This window comes from Bos indicus, chromosome 6 (assembly GCF_029378745.1).
Source record: "Bos indicus isolate NIAB-ARS_2022 breed Sahiwal x Tharparkar chromosome 6, NIAB-ARS_B.indTharparkar_mat_pri_1.0, whole genome shotgun sequence".
Classification (NCBI taxonomy): domain Eukaryota; kingdom Metazoa; phylum Chordata; class Mammalia; order Artiodactyla; family Bovidae; genus Bos; species Bos indicus.
In genome coordinates, this window is record NC_091765.1 from 57,499,148 (window position 1) to 57,519,492 (window position 20,345).

The window sequence follows — 20,345 nt, forward strand, 5'->3', positions numbered from 1 at the left end:
TCTCATTCCCTTACTTATATTAATGCTTTTATCCAAATGACAACCCATAGAAATTGGCAATGCTGTAATATGCAGTTGACATATAAAGAAATTGAACACAGAGAGGTTAGATAACTTGCCTAAAGTCACACAGCAGAGGACCTGTGCTCTTAACCACTTTCAGGTCCAGTTCATCAATAAAAGTTAAACACAAGACAATGGGCAAAGTTTAACACATATCTAGGTGAAATGAAATTATAAGAGACAACTTAGATATTTTCTTCTATTGAAATTTCTTTAAAGAGCTTTTAAGGTGTCTAAAGGGAAATAGATGGGGAAACAGTGTCAGACTTTATTTTTGGGGGCTCCAAAATCACTGCAGATGGTGGCTGCAGCCATGAAATTAAAAGGCACTTACTCCTTGGAAAGAAAGTTGTGACCAACCTAGACAGCATATTCAAAAGCAGAGACATTACTTTGCCAACAAAGGTCCATCTAGTCAAGGCTATCGTTTTGCCAGTGGTCATGTATGGATGTGAGAGTTGGACTGTGAAGAAAGCTGTGTGCCAAAGAATTGATGCTTTTGAACTGTGGTGTTGGAGAAGACTCTTGAGAGTCCCTTGGACTGCAAGGAGATCCAACCCATCCATTCTGAAGGAGATCAGTCCTGGGTGTTCTTTGGAAGGAATGATGCTAAAGCTGAAACTCCAGTACTTTGGCCACCTCATGCGAAGAGTTGACTCATTGGAAAAGACTCTGATGCTGGGAGGGATTGGGGGCAGGAGGAAAAGGGGCCGACAGAGGATGAGATGGCTGGATGGCATCACCAACTCATGGATGTGAGTTTGAGTGAACTCCAGGAGTTGGCGATGGACAGGGAGGCCTGGCATGCTGCAATTCATGGGGTTGCAAAGAGTTGGACATGACTGAGTGACTGAACTGAATTGAACTGAAAGGGATTAACTATATATTTGGAGGTCTTTCTGAAGAAACTATGATATGATAGTAAGATCATGGACTCTGAAGTTAGAGATACCTGGCTCAGATTGAGCTCCATCTTTAACTAGCTGTGGGATCTTAGGCAACTTACTTGACCTCTCTGCTCCTTAGATTTCTCAGCTTTTAGAGTGGAAGCAGTAATATACAATACTATCAAAGGCTCAAATGAGCTAATCACATATAATTAATTCATAGTGCTGCTTGATAAATGACTTGTTACTTTATAATAGACACAATTACTGAAATTACTAGAAGATGCATCATAGAATGATCCTAAATAAACTGCCCTTATCCAGAATTCAGCCAAGTTAACAGAGATGAGAGGACTGGTAGAGGGCCTCTTCAAAAGGTGGTACATGAAAAGCCTACAGAAATGTCTTATCTCCAGGAAAGGGAAATCAAGACAGACGAGTTTGGTCATTATGGAAATGAGCCAGCATGGAAAGGAGGAGTGGATGTGCTCAGATTGAGAAGTGGGAAGGGGCTCAGAGCAAATGGAGCTGTGAACAGTGAAGGCCTGGGGACCTCAATAGTACAGGAGCTGGTGTCTCTATAGTGACCAGAGAGAGAAGCATTGGGCAGTCGGGAGTGGGAGGGTGGGAGACAGGGACAATCTGCTGTGTCAACACACCTGACTTTGTCATCAGTCACCAGTAACCTTGGCATAAATGTCATCAGGCACTGGCTCTAGCATCATGGTCCATGGTGGGTACTGATGGTAGCTACTGCACATTTTAGACTTCAACAAGACAGAGTGCCTGATGAACTATGGACAGAGGTTCATGACATTGTACAGGCGACAGGGAGCAAGACCATCCCCAAGAAAAAGAAATGCAAAATAGCAAAATGGGTGTCTGGGGAGGCCTTACAAATAGCTGTGAAAAGAAGTGAAAAGCAAAGGAGAAAAGGAAAGATATACCCATTTGAATGCAGAGTTCCAAAGAATAGCAAGGAGAGATAAGAAAGCCTTCCTCAGTGATCAATGCAAAGAAATAGAGGAAAATAATAGAATGGGAAAGACTAGAGATCTCTTCAAGAAAATTAGAGACACCAAGGGAACATTTCATGCAAAGATGGGCTCAATAAAGGACAGAAATGGTATGGACCTAACAGAAATAGAAGATATTAAGAAGAGGTGGCAAGAATACACAGAAGAACTGTACAAAAATGATCTTCACGACCCAGATAATCACGATGGTGTGATCACTCACACTCACCTACAGCCAGACATCCTGGAATGTGAAGTCAAGTGGGCCTTAGGAAGCATCAGTATGAACAAAGCTAGTGGAGGTGATGGAATTCCAGTTGAGCTATTTCAAATCCTGAAAGATGATGCTGTGAAAGTGCTGCACTCAATATGCCAGCAAATTTGGAAAATTCAGCAGTGGCCATGGAAGAAGGCAATGGCAACCCACTCCAGTACTCCTGCCTGGAAAATCCCATGGGCAGAGGAGCCTGGTAGGCTACAGTCCATGGGGTTGCGAAGAGTTGGACACGACTGAAGCAACTTAGCAGCAGCAGCAGCAGCTGCGGCCACAGGACTGGAAAAGGTCAGTTTTCATTCCAATCCCCAAAAAAGGCAATACCAAAGAGTGCTCAAACTACCACACAATTGCACTCATCTCACACGCTAGTAAAGTAATGCTCAAAATTCTCCAAGCCAGGCTTCAGCAATACGTGAACCGTGAACCTCCTGATGTTCAAGCTGGTTTTAGAAAAGGCAGAGGAACCAGAGATCAAATTGCCAACATCCACTGGATCATTGAAAAAGCAAGAGAGTTCCAGAAAAACATCTATTTCTGCTTTATTGACTATGCCAAAGCCTTTGACTGTGTGGATCACAATAAACTGTGGAAAATTCTGAAGGAGATGGGAATACCAGTCTACCTGACCTGTCTCTTGAGAAACCTGTATGCAGGTCAGGAAGCAACAGTTAGAACTGGACATGGAACAACAGACTGGTTCCAAATAGGAAAAGGAGTACATCAAGGCTGTATATTGTCACCCTGCTTATTTAACTTATATGCAGAGTACATCATGAGAAACGCTGGACTGGAAGAAGCACAAGCTGGAATCAAGATTGCTGGGAGAAATATCAATAACCTCAGATATGCAGATGACACCACCCTTATTGCAGAAAGTGAAAAAGAACTAAAGAGCCTCTTGATGAAAGTGAAAGAGGAGAGTGAAAAAGTTGGCTTAAAGCTCAGCATTCAGAAAACTAAGATCATGGCATCTGGTCCCATCACTTAATGGCAAATAGATGGGGAACAGTGGAAACAGTGGCTGACTTTATTTTTCTGGACCCAAAATCACTGCAGATGGTGATTGCAGCCATGAAATTAAAAGATGCTCACTCCTTGGAAGGAAGGTTATGACCAACCTAGATAGCATATTCAAAAGCAGAGACATTACTTTGCCAACAAAGGTCCATCTAGTCAAGGCTATGGTTTTTCCAGTGGTCATGTATGGATGTGAGAGCTGGACTGTGAAGAAAACTGAGTGCCAAAGAATTGATGCTTTTGAACTGTGGTGTTGGAGAAGACTCTTGAGAGTCCCTTGGACTGCAAGGAGATCCAACCAGTCCATCCTAAAGGAGATCAGTCCTGAGTGTTCATTAGAAGGACTGATTCTGAAGCTGAAACTCCAGTACTTTGGCCACCTGATGCAAAGCGCTGACTTATTTGACAAGATCCTGATGCTGAGAAAGATTGAAGGCAGGAAGAGAAGGGGACGACAGAGAATGAGATGGTTGGATGGCATCACTGACTCAAAGACATGGGTTTGGGTGGACTCCGGGAGTTGGTGATGGACAGGGAGGCCTGGCGTGCTGCGGTTCATGGGGTCGCAAAGAGTCGGACATATCTGAGCGACTGAACTGGACTGAACCCAGTGCTACTTTTGGCCACTGCTTCTGAAGACACTGCCTTAGACATGGAAAGCTTTACAAAGGTAAAATGGCAGAGCAACAACATCGAGACCACGAGCCACCAGAGAGCACTTGAAATTCCCTCAACACCTCCCAGAGCCCTTCTGGAGGAGTTCCAGGCATTCTGAGCTCCATGGAGGATAGATGCAAAGTCAATAAATCCTATATTGTGGTCATGATTTTGGTCCTAGTTTATCCAACTGTTAGAGCCTACAAATTATGCATGACATAAATACTTTCATGTGTAACTCAATATTTTCCATCAGAAAAGAGGTGATATTTCAATATTCCTTTTTATTAAAACCATTTTAATGTATTTTAAAATATTGGGTCCATTTCCTACCATCTAAGGAGAGAAACTATTATGTAAGATATCAGAAGTACTTTTTAAATTGAAGTATAGTTGATTTAGAATATTGCAGTATTTTCAGGTACAGCGTAGAAATTCAGGAGTTTTTTGCAGAGTGAAGTGAGGTGAGGTAAGTGTTAGTTGCTCAGTCATGTCCAACTCTTTGCAAGCCCATAAACTGTAACCCACCAGGCTTCTCTGTCCATAGGCTTCTCCAGGCAAGAATACTGGAATGCCCTGCCATTCCCTTCTCCAGAGGATCTTACTGTATATTCATTTTATTTATAATGCTTTTTATCTGTTAATCTGATACTCCTAATTAGTCTCTTTCCCCTTGGGAAACCCTAAGTTTGTTTTCTATATCTGTGAGTCTGTTTCTGTTTTGTGTATAGATTCATTGTTTTTTAAGGTTCCACATAAAAGTGATATTCTCTATGTTCATCCATGTAGCTGCAAATGGCAATATTTCATTTTTTGTAGCTGAGTAATATTCCATTATATATATACACATCTAGACTAAATACATATATATATACACACACACACCGTATCTTCTTAAGCCAGTTGGTTGTTGATGGATACTCAGGTTGTTGTCTTGTCTTGGCTATTGTAAATAGTGCTGCTGTGAACACTGGGGTGCATATATCTTTTCAAATTGGAGTTTTTAGAAGGATTCATAAATGTGAAATTCCAGTTACAGATTAGACATATACTCTAGGGGGACACTTGTAAGTTACAGTAGGCCTTCATGAGCCCAGGCATTAATAACACTGCTCTTGGGAATTCACTGGTGGTCTGTGGCTAGGACTCTGCACTTTCAGCACTGAGGGCACAGGTTTGGTCCCTGATTGGGGAACTAGGAACCTACAAGCCCCACAGTGCAGCCAAAAAACAAACCAACAAAATAAAACCCTGCCCGTCATTAAAATAGTTAACACCTAATGAGCCCAGCTTTCTTCTCTTCAGTTCTTGGGCCCATGGTGCACATGCCAGGCTTCCTCCTAGGCCCGTCTGCTCTGTCCTTAATTCAAAAAAGAAACTTTGCTTGGAACTGTGGGCCAGCAGTACACGCACGGGCGATTCAGCTTCTTTTGTAAGGCTTTCAAAGCAGCACTGAAAGCCCTCAGCAGGATCTACACACACACAGGCAGCTCTGAAAGAACCCTTAGACACACAGACCTGGGTTGACCCCTGCAAGGCAACAGGAGGAACAGTGAGAGCCTGCTGTGGGCCAAGCACTGTACAATGTGTCCAGGCCAGGACAAGGACCAGCTAGCCGGACAGTGGCTGTCAGCACCAGGCTTCATACGCACGAAAAATTGCTAGAATCCATATTTTAAAGTAAGGAGTCAGATATCAAATCTGAGCATGGGACTTTTTCTATGTTAACATAAATTAATGTCATTTCTACTGACATAATGCCCTCAATATTTGCTAACTTGATAGGATATTTACTACGTTGTTATTTACAAAAGTAAAAAACAAACTAGAAGAATCTAAATACTCATCACCAGGAAAGTGGTGAAGAAAATGTTTAATATTCTTATGATGGGATGTTTGGCTAGACATAGAAATGGCCTAGATCTAAATTTATCAACATAGAGGCATCATGAAAAAAAAGCATAAAAATAGTAGAATATGCCTCCTATATAATTTATTTAAGTTTTAAAATAAAATGCCCATATCATGTATGTATAAAATATAAAAATAGATTATATTTATACATATAAAATATAAAAATAGACTGAAAGACTATATAATATGTGAAGACTTATAGTTTGTGCTCCTTGGGAAGGAAGAGGAGAATCCTCTTGGATCTGCAGATCAAGGGAGAATTCAATTTTATCTGCTATATTTTATTTATTTTATTTTAAAAATGTCTGTTGGAAACGGAGTCTGTAAGACTAAAGGCAAAAGGAGCTACACTTAAGAATGGTATTTATTTCAATAAGACCATTTCCTACAAGGATGGAGGCTTGTAATCCTGATACTGCTGTCATGTGTATTGGAATTGAACTAAGTAAATGAATGGCAGATGGTGGGATCCAGATTTCTTACAGTTGGAGTCAAAATGTAAAGATCAGCAAGAGGAGGTACCTAGAATGATCCATGTGGTAAGAAGTTAGAGTTGAAGATATTAGTTATGAAGTTGATGGAGAGCTCACATTTGAGATAATTTAAGTGTATGACTAACAACTCAATATGGAGCACAGATGGTTACCTATGGAAATATTTTTTGATATGTGTATATACACAGGTTAGTATACACACATATCCAGAGAAGGCAATGGCACCCCACTCCAGTACTTTTGCCTAGAAAATCCCATGGATGGAGGAGCCTGGTAGGCTGCAGTCCATGGGGTTGCGAAGAGTCGGACACAACTGAGCAACTTCACTTTCACTTTTCACTTTCATGCACTGGAGAAGGAAATGGCAACCCACTCCAGTGTTCTTGCCTGGAGAATCCCAGGGACGGGGGAGCCTGGTGGGCTGCCGTCTATGGGGTCACACAGAGTCAGACACAACTGAAGCGACTAAGCAGTAGCAGCAGCATACACATATATCATTCTGAGAGGGCCTAAAATAAATGAACTGCAGTAATAACAAACACATGTTGCACCCAGATCTTGGTTTCCAATTCCATTCTCCAATAAAAAGAATAGGAGCTCTTTGGAGAAACAGATTCTGAGACTGAAGCAGGAAATACACAAGATAAGCCTGGAGCATCTTATGCCAGAAAATAAGTAGTTCTTAGAAAATAAAAATTGCCACAATCTTGGTGGTACGTTAAAGGGACCCAGAAGTCAAGTGAAAGAACTTCCAATGGCCAAAGCTGGAATAATTTGAGCAACAAAATAAGGTAACATTGGATTATAACCCAAAATATAAAATAGCCACAAGTCCCTACTGACATAAAAATGTAATTGGAAGACCTCCCTGCTGGTGCAGTGGATAAGAATCTGCCGGCCAACGCAGGGGACATGGGATCAATCCCTGGTCCAGGAAGATTCCATATACTGCAGAGCAACTAAGCCTATGCACCACAACTACTGAGCCCGAGCATACAACTGCTGAAGCCTGCACACTCTAGGGCTCTCGAGCCACAACTAATGAGCCCCTGTGCTGCAAACTGCTGAAGCCTACTCACCCTAGAGCCTGTGCTCCATAACAAGAGAAGCCACTGCAATGAGAAGCCCACACACCATAACTAGAGAGGAGCCCCCAGGCACTGCAACTAGAGAAAGCCTGTGTGTAGCAGCAAAGACCGAGCACAGCCACTAATAAATAAAAAAGTAAAGCAGTGTGTACATTTCAAAAATAACTTTTTTAATTAGAAAAATTAATAAATTCTGTGCACAAGTCTAAGTTAGGTAGATTATGTAAATTATGTAGATACTTCACCCTAAAGGAGGGGAGTACAACTCCCACCCCTTGAGAGGGGGCTACACGTAGTGACTTCCTTCCAGAGAGTACACTATGATATTGGGCCTGGGGGGCAATTTTACAGTAGAGAAACCCAGCCAACACTACTTCAGTCAGGTGACCAAGGTTACTATTCATATGAGCCTAAGTACCATTTTTATGAGGAAAATTCTTCCCAGAACCAATAATTCAAGTCTAATAATGAGAAAAACATCAAGTAAATTCCAGTAGTGGGCATCCTGCAAAATATGTGACTCCCTTGATTATTTAGAGGAATATTAATCAAAAATAAAACCTAAGGAAATGGCCATGAGTTTGAGCAAATTCCAGGAAGATGGTGAAGACAGGGAAGCCTGTCGTGCTACAGTCCATCGGGTCGCAGAGTCACACACAACTTAGTGACCAAACAACAACAAGAAAGGGTCACATTTGGCAGGAGCCTAAGGAGGTGGTAAAGAATCCGCCTGCAGTGCAGGAGACCTGGGTTCCATCACTGGGTTGGGAAGATGCCCTGGAGAAGGGAAAGGCTACCCACTCCAGTATTATGCCCTAGAGAATTCCATGGACTGTATAATCAGTCCTTGGGGTCACAAAGAGTTGGACACGACTGAGCAACTTTCACTTTCAAGGAGAAATGACAGCTAAAAGTAATATGACATCCTGGAACAAGAAAAATATTAAGTAAAAACTAAAGAAATCTGACTTGGACTGCAAGGAGATCCAATCAGTCCATTCTAAAGGAGATCAGCCCTGGGAGTTCTTTGGAAGGAATGATGCTAAAGCTGAAACTCCAGTACTTTGGCCACCTCATGCGAAGAATTGACTCACTGGAAAAGACTCTGATGCTGGGAGGGATTGGGGGCAGGAGGAAAAGGGCCCGACAGAGGATGAGATGGCTGGATGGCATCACCGACTCGATGGACATGAGTTTGAGTGAATTCTGGGAGTTGGTGATGGACAGGGAGGCCCAGTGTGCTGCAATTCATGGGGTCACAAAGAGTCAGACACGACTGAGCAACTGAACTGAGCTGAACTGAAAGAAATCTGATGAGAGAAGTGAGAGTTGGACCATAAAGAAGTCTGGGCACCAAAGAATTGATGCTTTTGAACTGTGGTGCTGGAGAAGACTCTTGAGAGTCCGTTGGACTGGGAAGAGATCAAACCAGTCAATTCTAAACCAAATCAACTCTGAATATTCACTCGAAGAACTGATGCTTAAGCTCCAATACTTTGGCCACCTGATGTGGAGAGCTGACTCGTTGGAAAAGACCCTGATGCTGGGAAAGATTGAGGGCAGGTTGGAGAAGTGGGTGTCAGAGGATGAGATAGCTGGATGGCATCATTGACTCAATGGATAGGAGTTTGAGCAAACTCAGGGAGATAGTGAAGGATAGGAAAGCCTGGTGTGCTGCAGTTCATGGGGTCGCAAATAGTCGGACATGACGTAGTGACTAATCAACAAGGAAATCTGAATAAACTGTGTTTTAACTCATAAAATGTGCCAATATTGGTTCCATAATTATAGCAAATGTACCATACAATAGGAGATGTTAAAAATAGGGGAAATTGGGGGAGAAGGGTGATATGCGGGAACTTCAGTACTCTCTGCTTAAGTTTTCTATAAGTCTAAAACTTCTAAAAAAGAGTCTGCTAATTTTCTAAAAATCACTTGAAAATATGACCAAATGTTGAATTTTCAAGCCAGGCTGTGGGGGCAATTATTTTACGCTTTGTATGTTTCTCTATTTATCAATTTCTCAGAGTTAGAATATAAAAACTTAAGCAGAATTCTGTCTCCCCCATTATGTAAATTAGTAATATGGTGGGTGATTTTACTGTTTTGTTTATATTAACACTGATTTTAAAAATTGATAAATTAAGTCTCTTATGGAATAATGCAAAGATATAAGCTAAAAATTGCTGAACTTCTTTGTACACAAATCTTTATATATATAGTAAGATGGATTTCTAAAAGTGGAATTTTATACCTACTGCCAAATTACATTCTCAGCAAAGTTCTACCTACTTTTACTGGCACTCTTTGTCTTGAGTGCCCATTTGCTTATTGCCTGGACACCACTAAGTATTATTTTTTCTGTTTGATAAGCAAAAAGATCTGATCATATGTGTTTTCATTTGCCATCCTCTGAGTATTAATAGAGTTAAGTATTATTACTATCTTTCATGCTTACTGGCATTGGTTCTTCTGCTCCTAAGAACCTGTCGATGTGTTTGTCCATTTTCCCATTGCTATATAAGAACTCTGTACAAAAATTTTGAATATTACCATTCTCTCCTCTCTGCTCTTTTATGACACCATTCTACTCTTCCACCTCCTGCTTCTGTTCCCACTCAAAGGTTGGTGATCCTCAACCTTGTGCTCTTTTCACTCTAATTCCTTCTTGAACTATTTAATGCATACAGATCTCTGACTGCTCTCCCAGAAGGAAAGCCCAAAAGGAGTGGGAGACCGTGATGGTCTTGTTAGTATCACCAACCTTCCTGCCTTCCCTGGGAATAAGGGGGCTCCAAGGATGTTCATTGCTCAAACTGGGATGTGCTGTGCTTAGTCACTCAACTGTGTCTGACTCTTTGCATCTCCATGAACCATAGCCCACCAGGCTCCTCTGTCCATGGAATTCTCCAGGCAAGAATACTGGAGTTGGTTGCCATGCCCTCCTCCGGGGGATCTTCCCAACTCAGGCATTGAAGCCAGGTCTCCCGCATTGCAGGTGGATTCTTTACCATCTGAGCCACCAGGGAAGCTCCTCAAACTGGGATAATCCTGAGCAAACCGAAATGATGAGTCACCCTGTGAGTCAAGTGCCCAATAAATATTTGTTGAATGAATGCATGATGATTTTCAGGATTACGTTTCCAGCCAAATTGCTCTTTTGACTTTATAGATCCATTTCTAATCGCTTCATAGACAGTACCACTTAAATAATAGCATCTCACATCTAATATGTCCAAACTCTCTCCCCACTGAAGTGAAAGTCACTCAGTCGTTGTCCAACTATTTGTGACCCCATGGGCTATACAGTCCATGGGATTCTCCAGGCCAGAATACTGGAGTGGGTAGCCTTTCCCTTACTCCAGAGGATCTTTCCAATCCAGGGATTGAACACAAGTCTCCCACATTACAGGCAGATTCTTTGCCAGCTGAGCTACAAGAGAAGCCCAAGAATACTGGAGTGGGTAGCCTATCCCTTCTCCAGCGGATCTTCCCAACCCAGGAATTGAACCAGAGTCTCCTGAATTGCAGGCGGATTCTTTACCCACTACCCCCTGTAAAAAACAAGCAAGCAAAACAACAACAATAAAACCCTGCTCTTCTGTATTCACATTCTCAATGAATTCTTTCTCTAGCATTTTAGAATCTGAGTAATCTTTACACAGTTCTTGGTTTTATAAGGCAACTGTTTGCAGTTAGGGTTGTAACCTGAACTTTGAACTGATTTAAATTAGCTACAAATTCCAACATGGTATTATTGCCCAACCCTTTTTACCCTTTTGGCTGTTTCCTCTGCTCCAATGTATTTTAGGAATTGTCAACTTAAATAAAAGGGTAAAATAAGGCAAGCTTGAAATTACAAAAAGCTGAGTTTATTCAGGAGTAGGAGAAGAACTGCAATTTGAAATATGCAAACTGTAGCGAGTCTGATGAGCCTTTGAGGGAGGCTGTCTTTATGGGCAGGAAATGTAAAGAGGGGAGAGTTCAGGGAGAGTCTGTTAAAGTCAAAAATAAACAGAAGCCAACTTTAAAAATTCCTCAAGCAGATAAAACCAGTCCAGTCATACAAACAAAGCTCAACTCAGCTTATTTTGTGAGACCAACCCCACCCTGGTCACTTCTTGCTCATGCTTCTGGAAACCATCAGCCTAATTTTCCGAGGTTAATGTGAGACAATCCCTGATTAATTTAAGAAAATTCCAATATTATCAGTTCTCTGTAAATCAGGATTTTACAAGAAATCAGTCTCTCAGACCTTAAGATTTGCTTTCCTAAGAATATATATCCTCTGGTTCCATTTTAGACTGAAATTTTTTCACAGAATAATAGTTGTGTTATTTTTCAGGTAATGAAACTTTGTTACAGAGAAAAGCACATGGCACTAAGTAAAGGGTAGCAGAATTACATGGATATAAGTAAATATTATTTGTATCAGTTAAGTTCAGTGATGGGTTTCAATGTATAAATTTAATAACCATAGTTAAACTATGAATATAAATTTTAAGAAAAAAAGGTAAATTATAATTTTATAGGAGATGAGACTCTCGAAAAAACTAAATCATAGCATTAACTTAGCTATTCTGTTAGGTAAATCACTTAATCTACAGCTTTGCCCTCTCAATACATTTTAGGATGAATTGCCAATGATACCAAATATTGTGTTAACAAAAACTGCTTCATTTTTTTTCATCTTTATGCTTATATTAGCTCAGACTTCCATAACAAAATACCAGAGAAGGGGTGGCTTAAACAACAGAAACTTACTTTCTCACAGTTCTGGAATTTGGAAGTCGGGATCAAGGTAGAGCATGGCGGGGCTGTGATGATAAAGCTCTCCTTGGCTTGAAGATGGCTGCCTCCTCTTGTGTTCCTGTTTGACCAAAAAAAGGGGTTTTAGCGTTACTACCTTGTCTTAGAAGGGCACCAGAGTGGATTAAGGCTCTACCTTTATGACCTCACATAACCTTAATTACCTCCTTAAAGACCCTATCTCATTCACATGGAAGGTTAGGTCTTCAATTTTTTTTTTTAATTTATGTTTTGCATGTGGGTTGTCAGCTCCCCCTAAGCCTGCCTGTGTTCTCTGTAAAGTTAATTCCACACATCTGTTGCTGTTCTAGACACTGACACTGTTAACCCAGGTTCATTCTTTTAAGCCTCTTTTTCCCCACCCTGAAGAGTGGAGGAGTTTGTTCTTGTCTCCCCATGTAATGTCTCACCTTCACACCACCTGTAAACAACCATTTACCCATTTTTTCCTCCTTTCTATCTTCTGTTTGTCTTTCTTTAATCAAGAGACATTTCTTTCCCTTCTCAATCTATCCAGGTGTATATTTCTATTCAGTTCAGTTCAGTTCAGTCGCTCAGTCATGTCCGACTCTGTGACTCCATGAATCGCAGCACGCCAGGCCTCCCTGTCCATCACCAACTCCCGGAGTTCACCCAGACTCACGTCCATCGAGTCAGTGATGCCATCCAGCCATCTCATCCTCTGTCATCCCCTTCTCCTCCTGCCCCCAATCCATCCCAGCATCAGAGTCTTTTCCAATGAGTCAACTCTTCGCATGAGGTGGCCAAAGTACTGGAGTTTCAGCTTCAGCATCATTCCCTCCAAAGAAATCCCAGGGCTGATCTCCTTCAGAATGGTTGGAACTCCTTGCAGTCCAAGGGACTCTCAAGAGTCTTCTCTAACACCACAGTTCAAAAGCATCAATTCTTCAGCACTCAGCCTTCTTCACAGTCCAACTCTCACATCCATACATGACCACTGGAAAAACCATAGCCTTGACTAGATGGACCTTTGTTGGCAAAGTACTGGCTCTACTTTTCAATATGCTATCTAGGTTGGTCATAACTTTCCTTCCACGGAGTAAGCGTCTTTTAATTTCATGGCTGCAGTCACCATCTGCAGTGATTTTCGAGCCCAAAAAAATAAAGTCTGACACTCTTTCCACTGTTTCCCCATCTATTTCCCATGAAGTGATGGGACCAGATGCCATGATCTTCGTTTTCTGAATGTTGAGCTTTAAGCCAACTTTTTCACTCTCTTCTTTCACTTTCATCAAGAGACTTTTTAGTTCCTCTTCACTTTCTGCCATAAGGGTGGTGTTTATCTGCATATCTGAGGTTATTGATATTTCTCCCAGCGATCTTCATTCCAGCTTGTGCTTCTTCCAGTCCAGCGTTTCTCATGATGTACTCCGCATATAAGTTAAATAAGCAGGGTGACAATATACAGCCTCAACGTACTCCTTTTCCTATTTGGAACCAGTCTATTCTTCCATGTCCAGTTCTAACTGTTGCTTCCTGACCAGCATACAAATTTCTCAAGAGGTAGATCAGGTGGTCTGGTATTCCCATCTCTTTCAGAATTTCCCACAGTTTATTGTGATCCACACAGTCAAAGGCTTTGGCATAGTCAATAAAGCAGAAATAGATGTTTTTCTGGAACTCTCTTGCTTTTTTCATGATCCAGCGGATGTTGGCAATTTGATCTCTGGTTCCTCTGCATTTTCTAAAACCAGCTTGAACATCAGGAAGTTCACAGTTCACATATTGCTAAAGCCTGGCTTGGAGAATTGTGAGCATTACTTTACTAGCCTGTGAGATGAGTGCAATTGTGCGGTAGTTTGAGCATTCTTTGACATTGCCTTTCTTTGGGATTGGAATGAAAACTGACCTTTTCCAGTCCTGTGGCCACTGCTAAGTTTTCCAAATTTGCTGGCATATTGAGTGCAGCACTTTCACAGCATCATCTTTCAGGATATGAAAGAGCTCAACTGGAATTCCATCACCTCCACTAGCTTTGTTCGTAGTGATGCTTTCTAAGGCCCACTTGACTTCACATTCCAGGATGTCTGGCTCTAGGTCAGTAATCACACCATCGTGATTATCTGGGTCATGAAGATCTTTTTTGTACAGTTCTTCTGTGTATTCTTGCCACCTCTTCTGAATATCTTCTGCTTCTGTTAGGTCCATACCATTTCTGTCCTTTATCGAGCCCATCTTTGCATGAAATATTCCCTTGGTATCTCTAATTTTCTTGAAGAGATCTCTAGTCTTTCCCATTCTGTTGTTTTCCTCTATTTCTTTGCATCGATCACTGAGGAAGGCTTTCTTATCTCTTCTCGCTATTCTTTGGAACTCTGCATTCAGATGCTGATATCTTTCCTTTGCTCCTTTGCTTTTCGCTTCTCTTCTTTTCACAGCTATTTGTAAGGCCTCCCCAGACAGCCATTTTGCTTTTTTGCATTTCTTTTTCATGGGATGGTCTTGCTCCCTGTCTCCTGTACATTGTCACGAACCTCATTCCATAGTTCATCAGGCACTGTATCTATCAGATCCAGGCCCTTAAATCTATTTCTCACTTCCACTGTATAATCATAAGGGATTTGATTTAGGTCATACCTATATGGTCTAGTGGTTTTCACTACTTTCTTCAATTTAAGTCTGAATTTGGCAATAAGGAGTTCATGATCTGAGCCACAGTGAGCTCCTGGTCTTGTTTTTGCTGTATGTATGTTTGAGTGCACTGAGTATGTATGTTTCTCTATAAACTGTTTAAAGTAATGGTGTCTTAAATATTGCCAAGTATTTACACTTCACAGAGCACTTTTACCTGGAGTAACTATTCGATTCGCAAAAGAAACCAGAGCAGATATATGACCAAAGGTAAAACTTTATCTCTACTTACAGATGTAAAAGCTGAGACCCAAGGAGGTTCAGTGACTTTCTAAGGTTACTCCAAACATTTTGCCTTTTTCTAACCTCAAAATATATTTTTTGCATGCATTAATGTCTCTGTGTCTATATATCCTATTTCAGAAACTCTTGTTTGTGGTACATGAAACACAGACTCACTGTGAGAATGGATATTTTTTCCCCAGAAAGATACAAGATGTAAATAGTCATTATACACTGACAGTTTCATCATGGGTATCTGGATAATTGAATGACATGAAAAATGCTAAACATTATGTGCTAAGTATATCTGCTAACATCCAATCTTGGCAACCATGAATACAAGAGTGTATCTCTAATGACTGAGAGATGAACAGTTATCTAAAGGTATTACCCTTTTGTCTGTTGATGCTAAACATATCTTTCTTAAAGATCTTATCTAGATCATCCTTAGTATGGACATTATGTAGTCCTAAGAAATAATGTTTTAGTTATTTGTCATTATTAGTTCCAATTCATCCCCTGTATTAGTCACAGTTCTCCAGAAAAAACAGAACCAATAGGAGATTATAATATAAAGGGGTATATATATTTATGATTATAAGAAATTAGCTCATATGATCATGGAGGCCAAAAGCTTCCATGATCTTCCCTCTGCAAGCTAGATCCTCAGGAAACCAGTTGTGTAGTTCCAACCTGAGTCCAAAAACCTGAGACCCACCAATGCCTGTGATAGAAGTCCCAGTCCAAGTGCTGGAAAAGACCAATGCCCCAGCTCAACACAGTCAAACAGAAAGGGACTTTTTCCTTCTTCCATCTTTTTATTCTATTCAGGCCCTCAATGAACTGGATGATGTCCACTCATACTCAAGAAGGCAGTCTATTAACACTTCACTCAGTCTGCTGATTCAAATGCTAATCTCATCCAGAAACACCCTCACAGACACACCCCAAATAATGTTCCGCCAAATATCTGGGCACCCCATGGTCAAGATGATACATAAAACCAAGCATCATATCCCCCTTTCTCCAGTTTCTTTCATTCCCTGTGACACAGGACACAAAGTATGAGTAATCGAGTTGCAATCCACTGCTAACTAAGTTATCTTATGTTTATTTAGAAAATCTTAAGTCAGTTGTGAAGGTGTTTCTTGACTTTGGAAAAACATTGAGAAAATAGCATCAAGTGTGTGAAGCAGGTTCAGATGATTCTTGGAATTGTTTATTTATCTCATTCAGCAACAGAGGACTGACTATAAATGTTGGCTGTGAGCTCCAGGGACTACATCACAATCATCTTCGTCTCTCCACCCAATGGCAGATAAATCGAATGCAACACCCAAGGCCATAACACTGAACATCCTGCAGTCCTTGTGAACAGTGGCCCCTGGAAGTGTGCAGTGCATGCTTGCACAGACATGTGTAATGGCCTGACTAAAACAGTCATCACAAGGATGTAAGCCATCTGCAGGTACTCTTAGGAGGGAGCACAGCACCATATAACTTGATGAAGTAGAAAGAATGAGATTACTGAAAGCCCTATATTCAAGCGTTAGTATCTCCACACCTTCTTAGAGAGGTGGTTTGGACAAGCCAGGTGAGGTCTGTAAGCTTTGGTGTCCTCTGCTGCAACTCCCTATTTCACAGAATCATGAACATTAAATGAAATCAAGTACAACAGCAAACTGTATGTATTAATGTGAATTTTATCCCTTCTACAGGGGATCTTCCCAACACAGGAATTGAACCAGAGTCTCCTGCATTTCAGCAGATTCTTTACCAGCTGAACTACCAGGAAAGCCCCTTAAGAAATAATAGAGAGGCTTAAAGAAAGGAAGGAATAGTTCCACCTACCTTGCATTAGTGACTGGGTTGAAGGGAATGGGGCATTTGAAGAGTATGTACTTCGGTTTGTTATGGCATCAATGGGGGGAGGGGACGCAGGTGATGGAATCTCGCCTTTCTCTTGCAGCTTTCCCATGAATGATGGCTCATCAACAGTAGCCCAGGGAGCAATTGCCCACCTGCCTTTGAAGCCTAGCTTCCATAACCCTAGAAAGACTGTCCTCACCAGTCTTTCCTGATATCCCACAACAGAGAAAAAGCAAAGACATACTGAGCTCACCAACACTATGGAGAATACATCAACCTCTCTCTTCTGTTTGCTGCAAGAAAAACTGCATGGCATCAGACTCAGACTTCAAAGATTCTCAATTGCACACCCAGGCAGAACTAACCACACATAAAGAACTTGGGGGGGAATGGGAGAGGACAAGGACAAATCAAAAAAAAATCAATGCTTGTGCAAAGGAAAAGAAAAATCAATTGAGGGGAAAGAAAATGTTATCCCTAAGCCTTTGAAAGCAGTGGCTTAGACATATCCATATCAGCATAAGGAAGGAAAAGATGATACAAAGAGTAGAGAGTCCTTTTACACTTAAGTTCTCAGTTGCAAGGAAATCAATAGCTCAAAAACTATTTCTTTAAAAAAAAATTGACGTGAAATTCATATCACATAGAATTAACCACTGTAAAGTGAACAATTCTGTGGCATTAGTACATTTACAATATTGTGCAAACACCTCTATCTAGTTCCAAAGCCTCTAGAAGTATTTCTTATTCTAGAATTTTATATACAGAAACTACACTAGAAGTTTTTCTTAGACTTTTCAATCATTTGGGCTTAATTCCCAGGTTGTATTTAAGGACTCATTTGGATTGTTGCTTCCTACCTAATATTAGACATCTTCAGTGTTTCAAGATGGGCCATTTGATTAGGTGAATGGGAGAGGCAATTATGAATTTCCAGACTCAGGAGAAATCCCATAAACTTATGTTCATGTGTATATTGACAGAATATTCAAACAACTCAATGAAAAGTTGAAAATTATTTCAGCCATATGCATTTCTTTAATTCAGGGTCATGCAGGCAGACTGAGCAATGATATAACTAATATATATGGACCTCGATGCAATATCAAATATCAGTTCAGTTCAGTTCAGTTACTCAGTCATGTCCAACTGTGACCCCATGAATCACCCCACGCCAGGCCTCCCTGTCCATCACCAGCTCCCAGAGTTCACTCAGACTCACGTCCATCGAGTCAGTGATGCCATCCAGCCATCTCATCCTCTGTCGTCCCCTTCTCCTCCTGCCCCCAATCCCTCCCAGCATCAGAGTCTTTTCCAATGAGTCAACTCTTCGCATGAGGTGGCCAAAGTACTGGAGTTTCAGCTTCAGCATCATTCCTTCCAAAGAAATCCCAGGGTTGATCTCCTTCAGAATGGACTGGTTGGATCTCCTTGTAGTCCAAGGGACTCTCAAGAGTCTTCTCCAACACCACAGTTCAAAAGCATCGATTCTTCAGCGCTCAGCCTTCTTCACAGTCCAACTCTCACATCCATACATGACCACTGGAAAAACCAGAGCCTTGACTAGATGGACCTTTGTTGGCAAAGTAATGTCTCTGCTTTTCAATATGCTATCTAGGTTGGTCATAACTTTCCTTCCACGGAGTAAGCGTCTTTTAATTTCATGGCTGCAGTCACCATCTGCAGTGATTTTGGAGCCCAGAAAAATAAAGTCTGACACTCTTTCCACTGTTTCCCCATCTATTGCCCATGAAGTGATGGGACCAGATGCCATGATCTTCGTTTTCTGAATGTTGAGCTTTAAGTCAACTTTTTCACTCTCCTCCTTCACTTTCATCAAGAGGCTTTTTAGTTCCTCTTCATTTTCTGCCATAAGGATGGTATCATCTGCATATCTGAGGTTATTGATATCTCTCCCGGCAATCTTGATTCCAGCTTGTGTTTCTTCCAGTCCAGCGTTTCTCATGATGTACTCTGCATATAAGTTAAATAAGCAGGGTGACAATATGCAGCCTTGACGTACTCCTTTTCCTATTTGGAACCAGTCTAGACAATATGCGCCTTGACGTACTCCTTTTCCTATTTGGAACCAGTCTATTGTTCCATGTCCAGTTCTAACTGTTGCTTCCTGACCAGCATACAGATTTCTCAAGAGGCAGGTCATGTGGTCTGGTATTCCCATCTCTTTCAGAATTTCCCACAGTTTATTGTGATCACACAGTCAAAGGCTCTGGCATAGTCAGTAAAGCAGAAGTAGATGTTTTTCTGGAACTCTCTTGCTTTTTCCATGACCCAGTGGATGTTGGCAATTTGATCTCTGGTTCTTCTACCTTTTCTAAAACCAGCTTGAACATCAGGAAGTTCACGGTTCACATATTGCTGAGGCCTGGCTTGGAGAATTGTGAGCATTACTTTACTAGCGTGTGAGATGAGTGCAATTGTGCAGTAGTTTGAGCATTCTTTGACATTGCCTTTCTTTGGGATTGGAATGAAAACTGACCTTTTCCAGTCCTGTGGCCACTGCTGAGTTTTCCAAATTTGCTGGCATATTGAGTGCAGCACCTTCATAGCATCATCTTTCAGGATTTGAAATAGCTCAACTGGAATTCCATCACCTCCACTAGCTTTGTTCGTAGTGATGCTTTCTAAGGCCCACTTGACTTCACATTCCAGGATGTCTGGCTCTAGGTCAGTAATCACACCATCATGATTATCTGGGTCGTGAAGATCTTTTTTGTACAGTTCTTCTGTGTATTCTTGCCACCTCTTCTGAATATCTTCTGCTTCTGTTAGGTCCATACCATTTCTGTCCTTTATCGAGCCCATCTTTGCATGAAATATTCCCTTGGTATCTCTAATTTTCTTGAAGAGATCTCTAGTCTTTCCCATTCTGTTGTTTTCCTCTATTTCTTTGCATTGATCGCTGAAGAAGGCTTTCTTATCTCTTCTTGCTATTCTTTGGAACTCTGCATTCAGATGCTGATATCTTTCCTTTTCTCCATTGCTTTTTGCTTCTCTTCTTTTCACAGCTATTTGTAAGGCCTCCCCAGACAGCCATTTTGCTTTTTTGCATTTCTTTTCCATGGGGATGGTCTTGCTCCCTGTCTCCTGTACAATGTCACAAACCTCATTCCATAGTTCATCAGGCACTCTATCTATCAGATCTAGGCCCTTAAATCTATTTCTCACTTCCACTGTATAATCATAAGGGATTTGATTTAGGTCATACCTGAATGGTCTAGTGATTTTCCCTACTTTCTTCAATAGGTCTCAACTATTCATCAGATTTCTCCAAAAACTGGTTTACCCAAGCTATTTGTGCAAAAGAAAAGAGAACTCCTCTAAGCAGTGGCTTAGATGTATCCATTTCAGCACATAGG

At 41.2% G+C, this 20,345-nt stretch overlaps 1 protein-coding gene across 1 annotated transcript in view; it reads right to left on the minus strand.

Moving 5' to 3' along the window:
* The window catches only part of LOC109560143 (uncharacterized), a 106,396-nt gene that overhangs the window by 20,376 nt on the left and 65,675 nt on the right, over positions 1–20,345 (minus strand). Inside the window, exon 4 of the mRNA XM_070790735.1 lies at positions 12,178–12,283. Within this exon, the coding sequence (XP_070646836.1) occupies positions 12,182–12,283 (102 nt within the window). The 3' untranslated portion in view covers positions 12,178–12,181. The remainder of the gene's footprint in view (positions 1–12,177; positions 12,284–20,345) is intronic.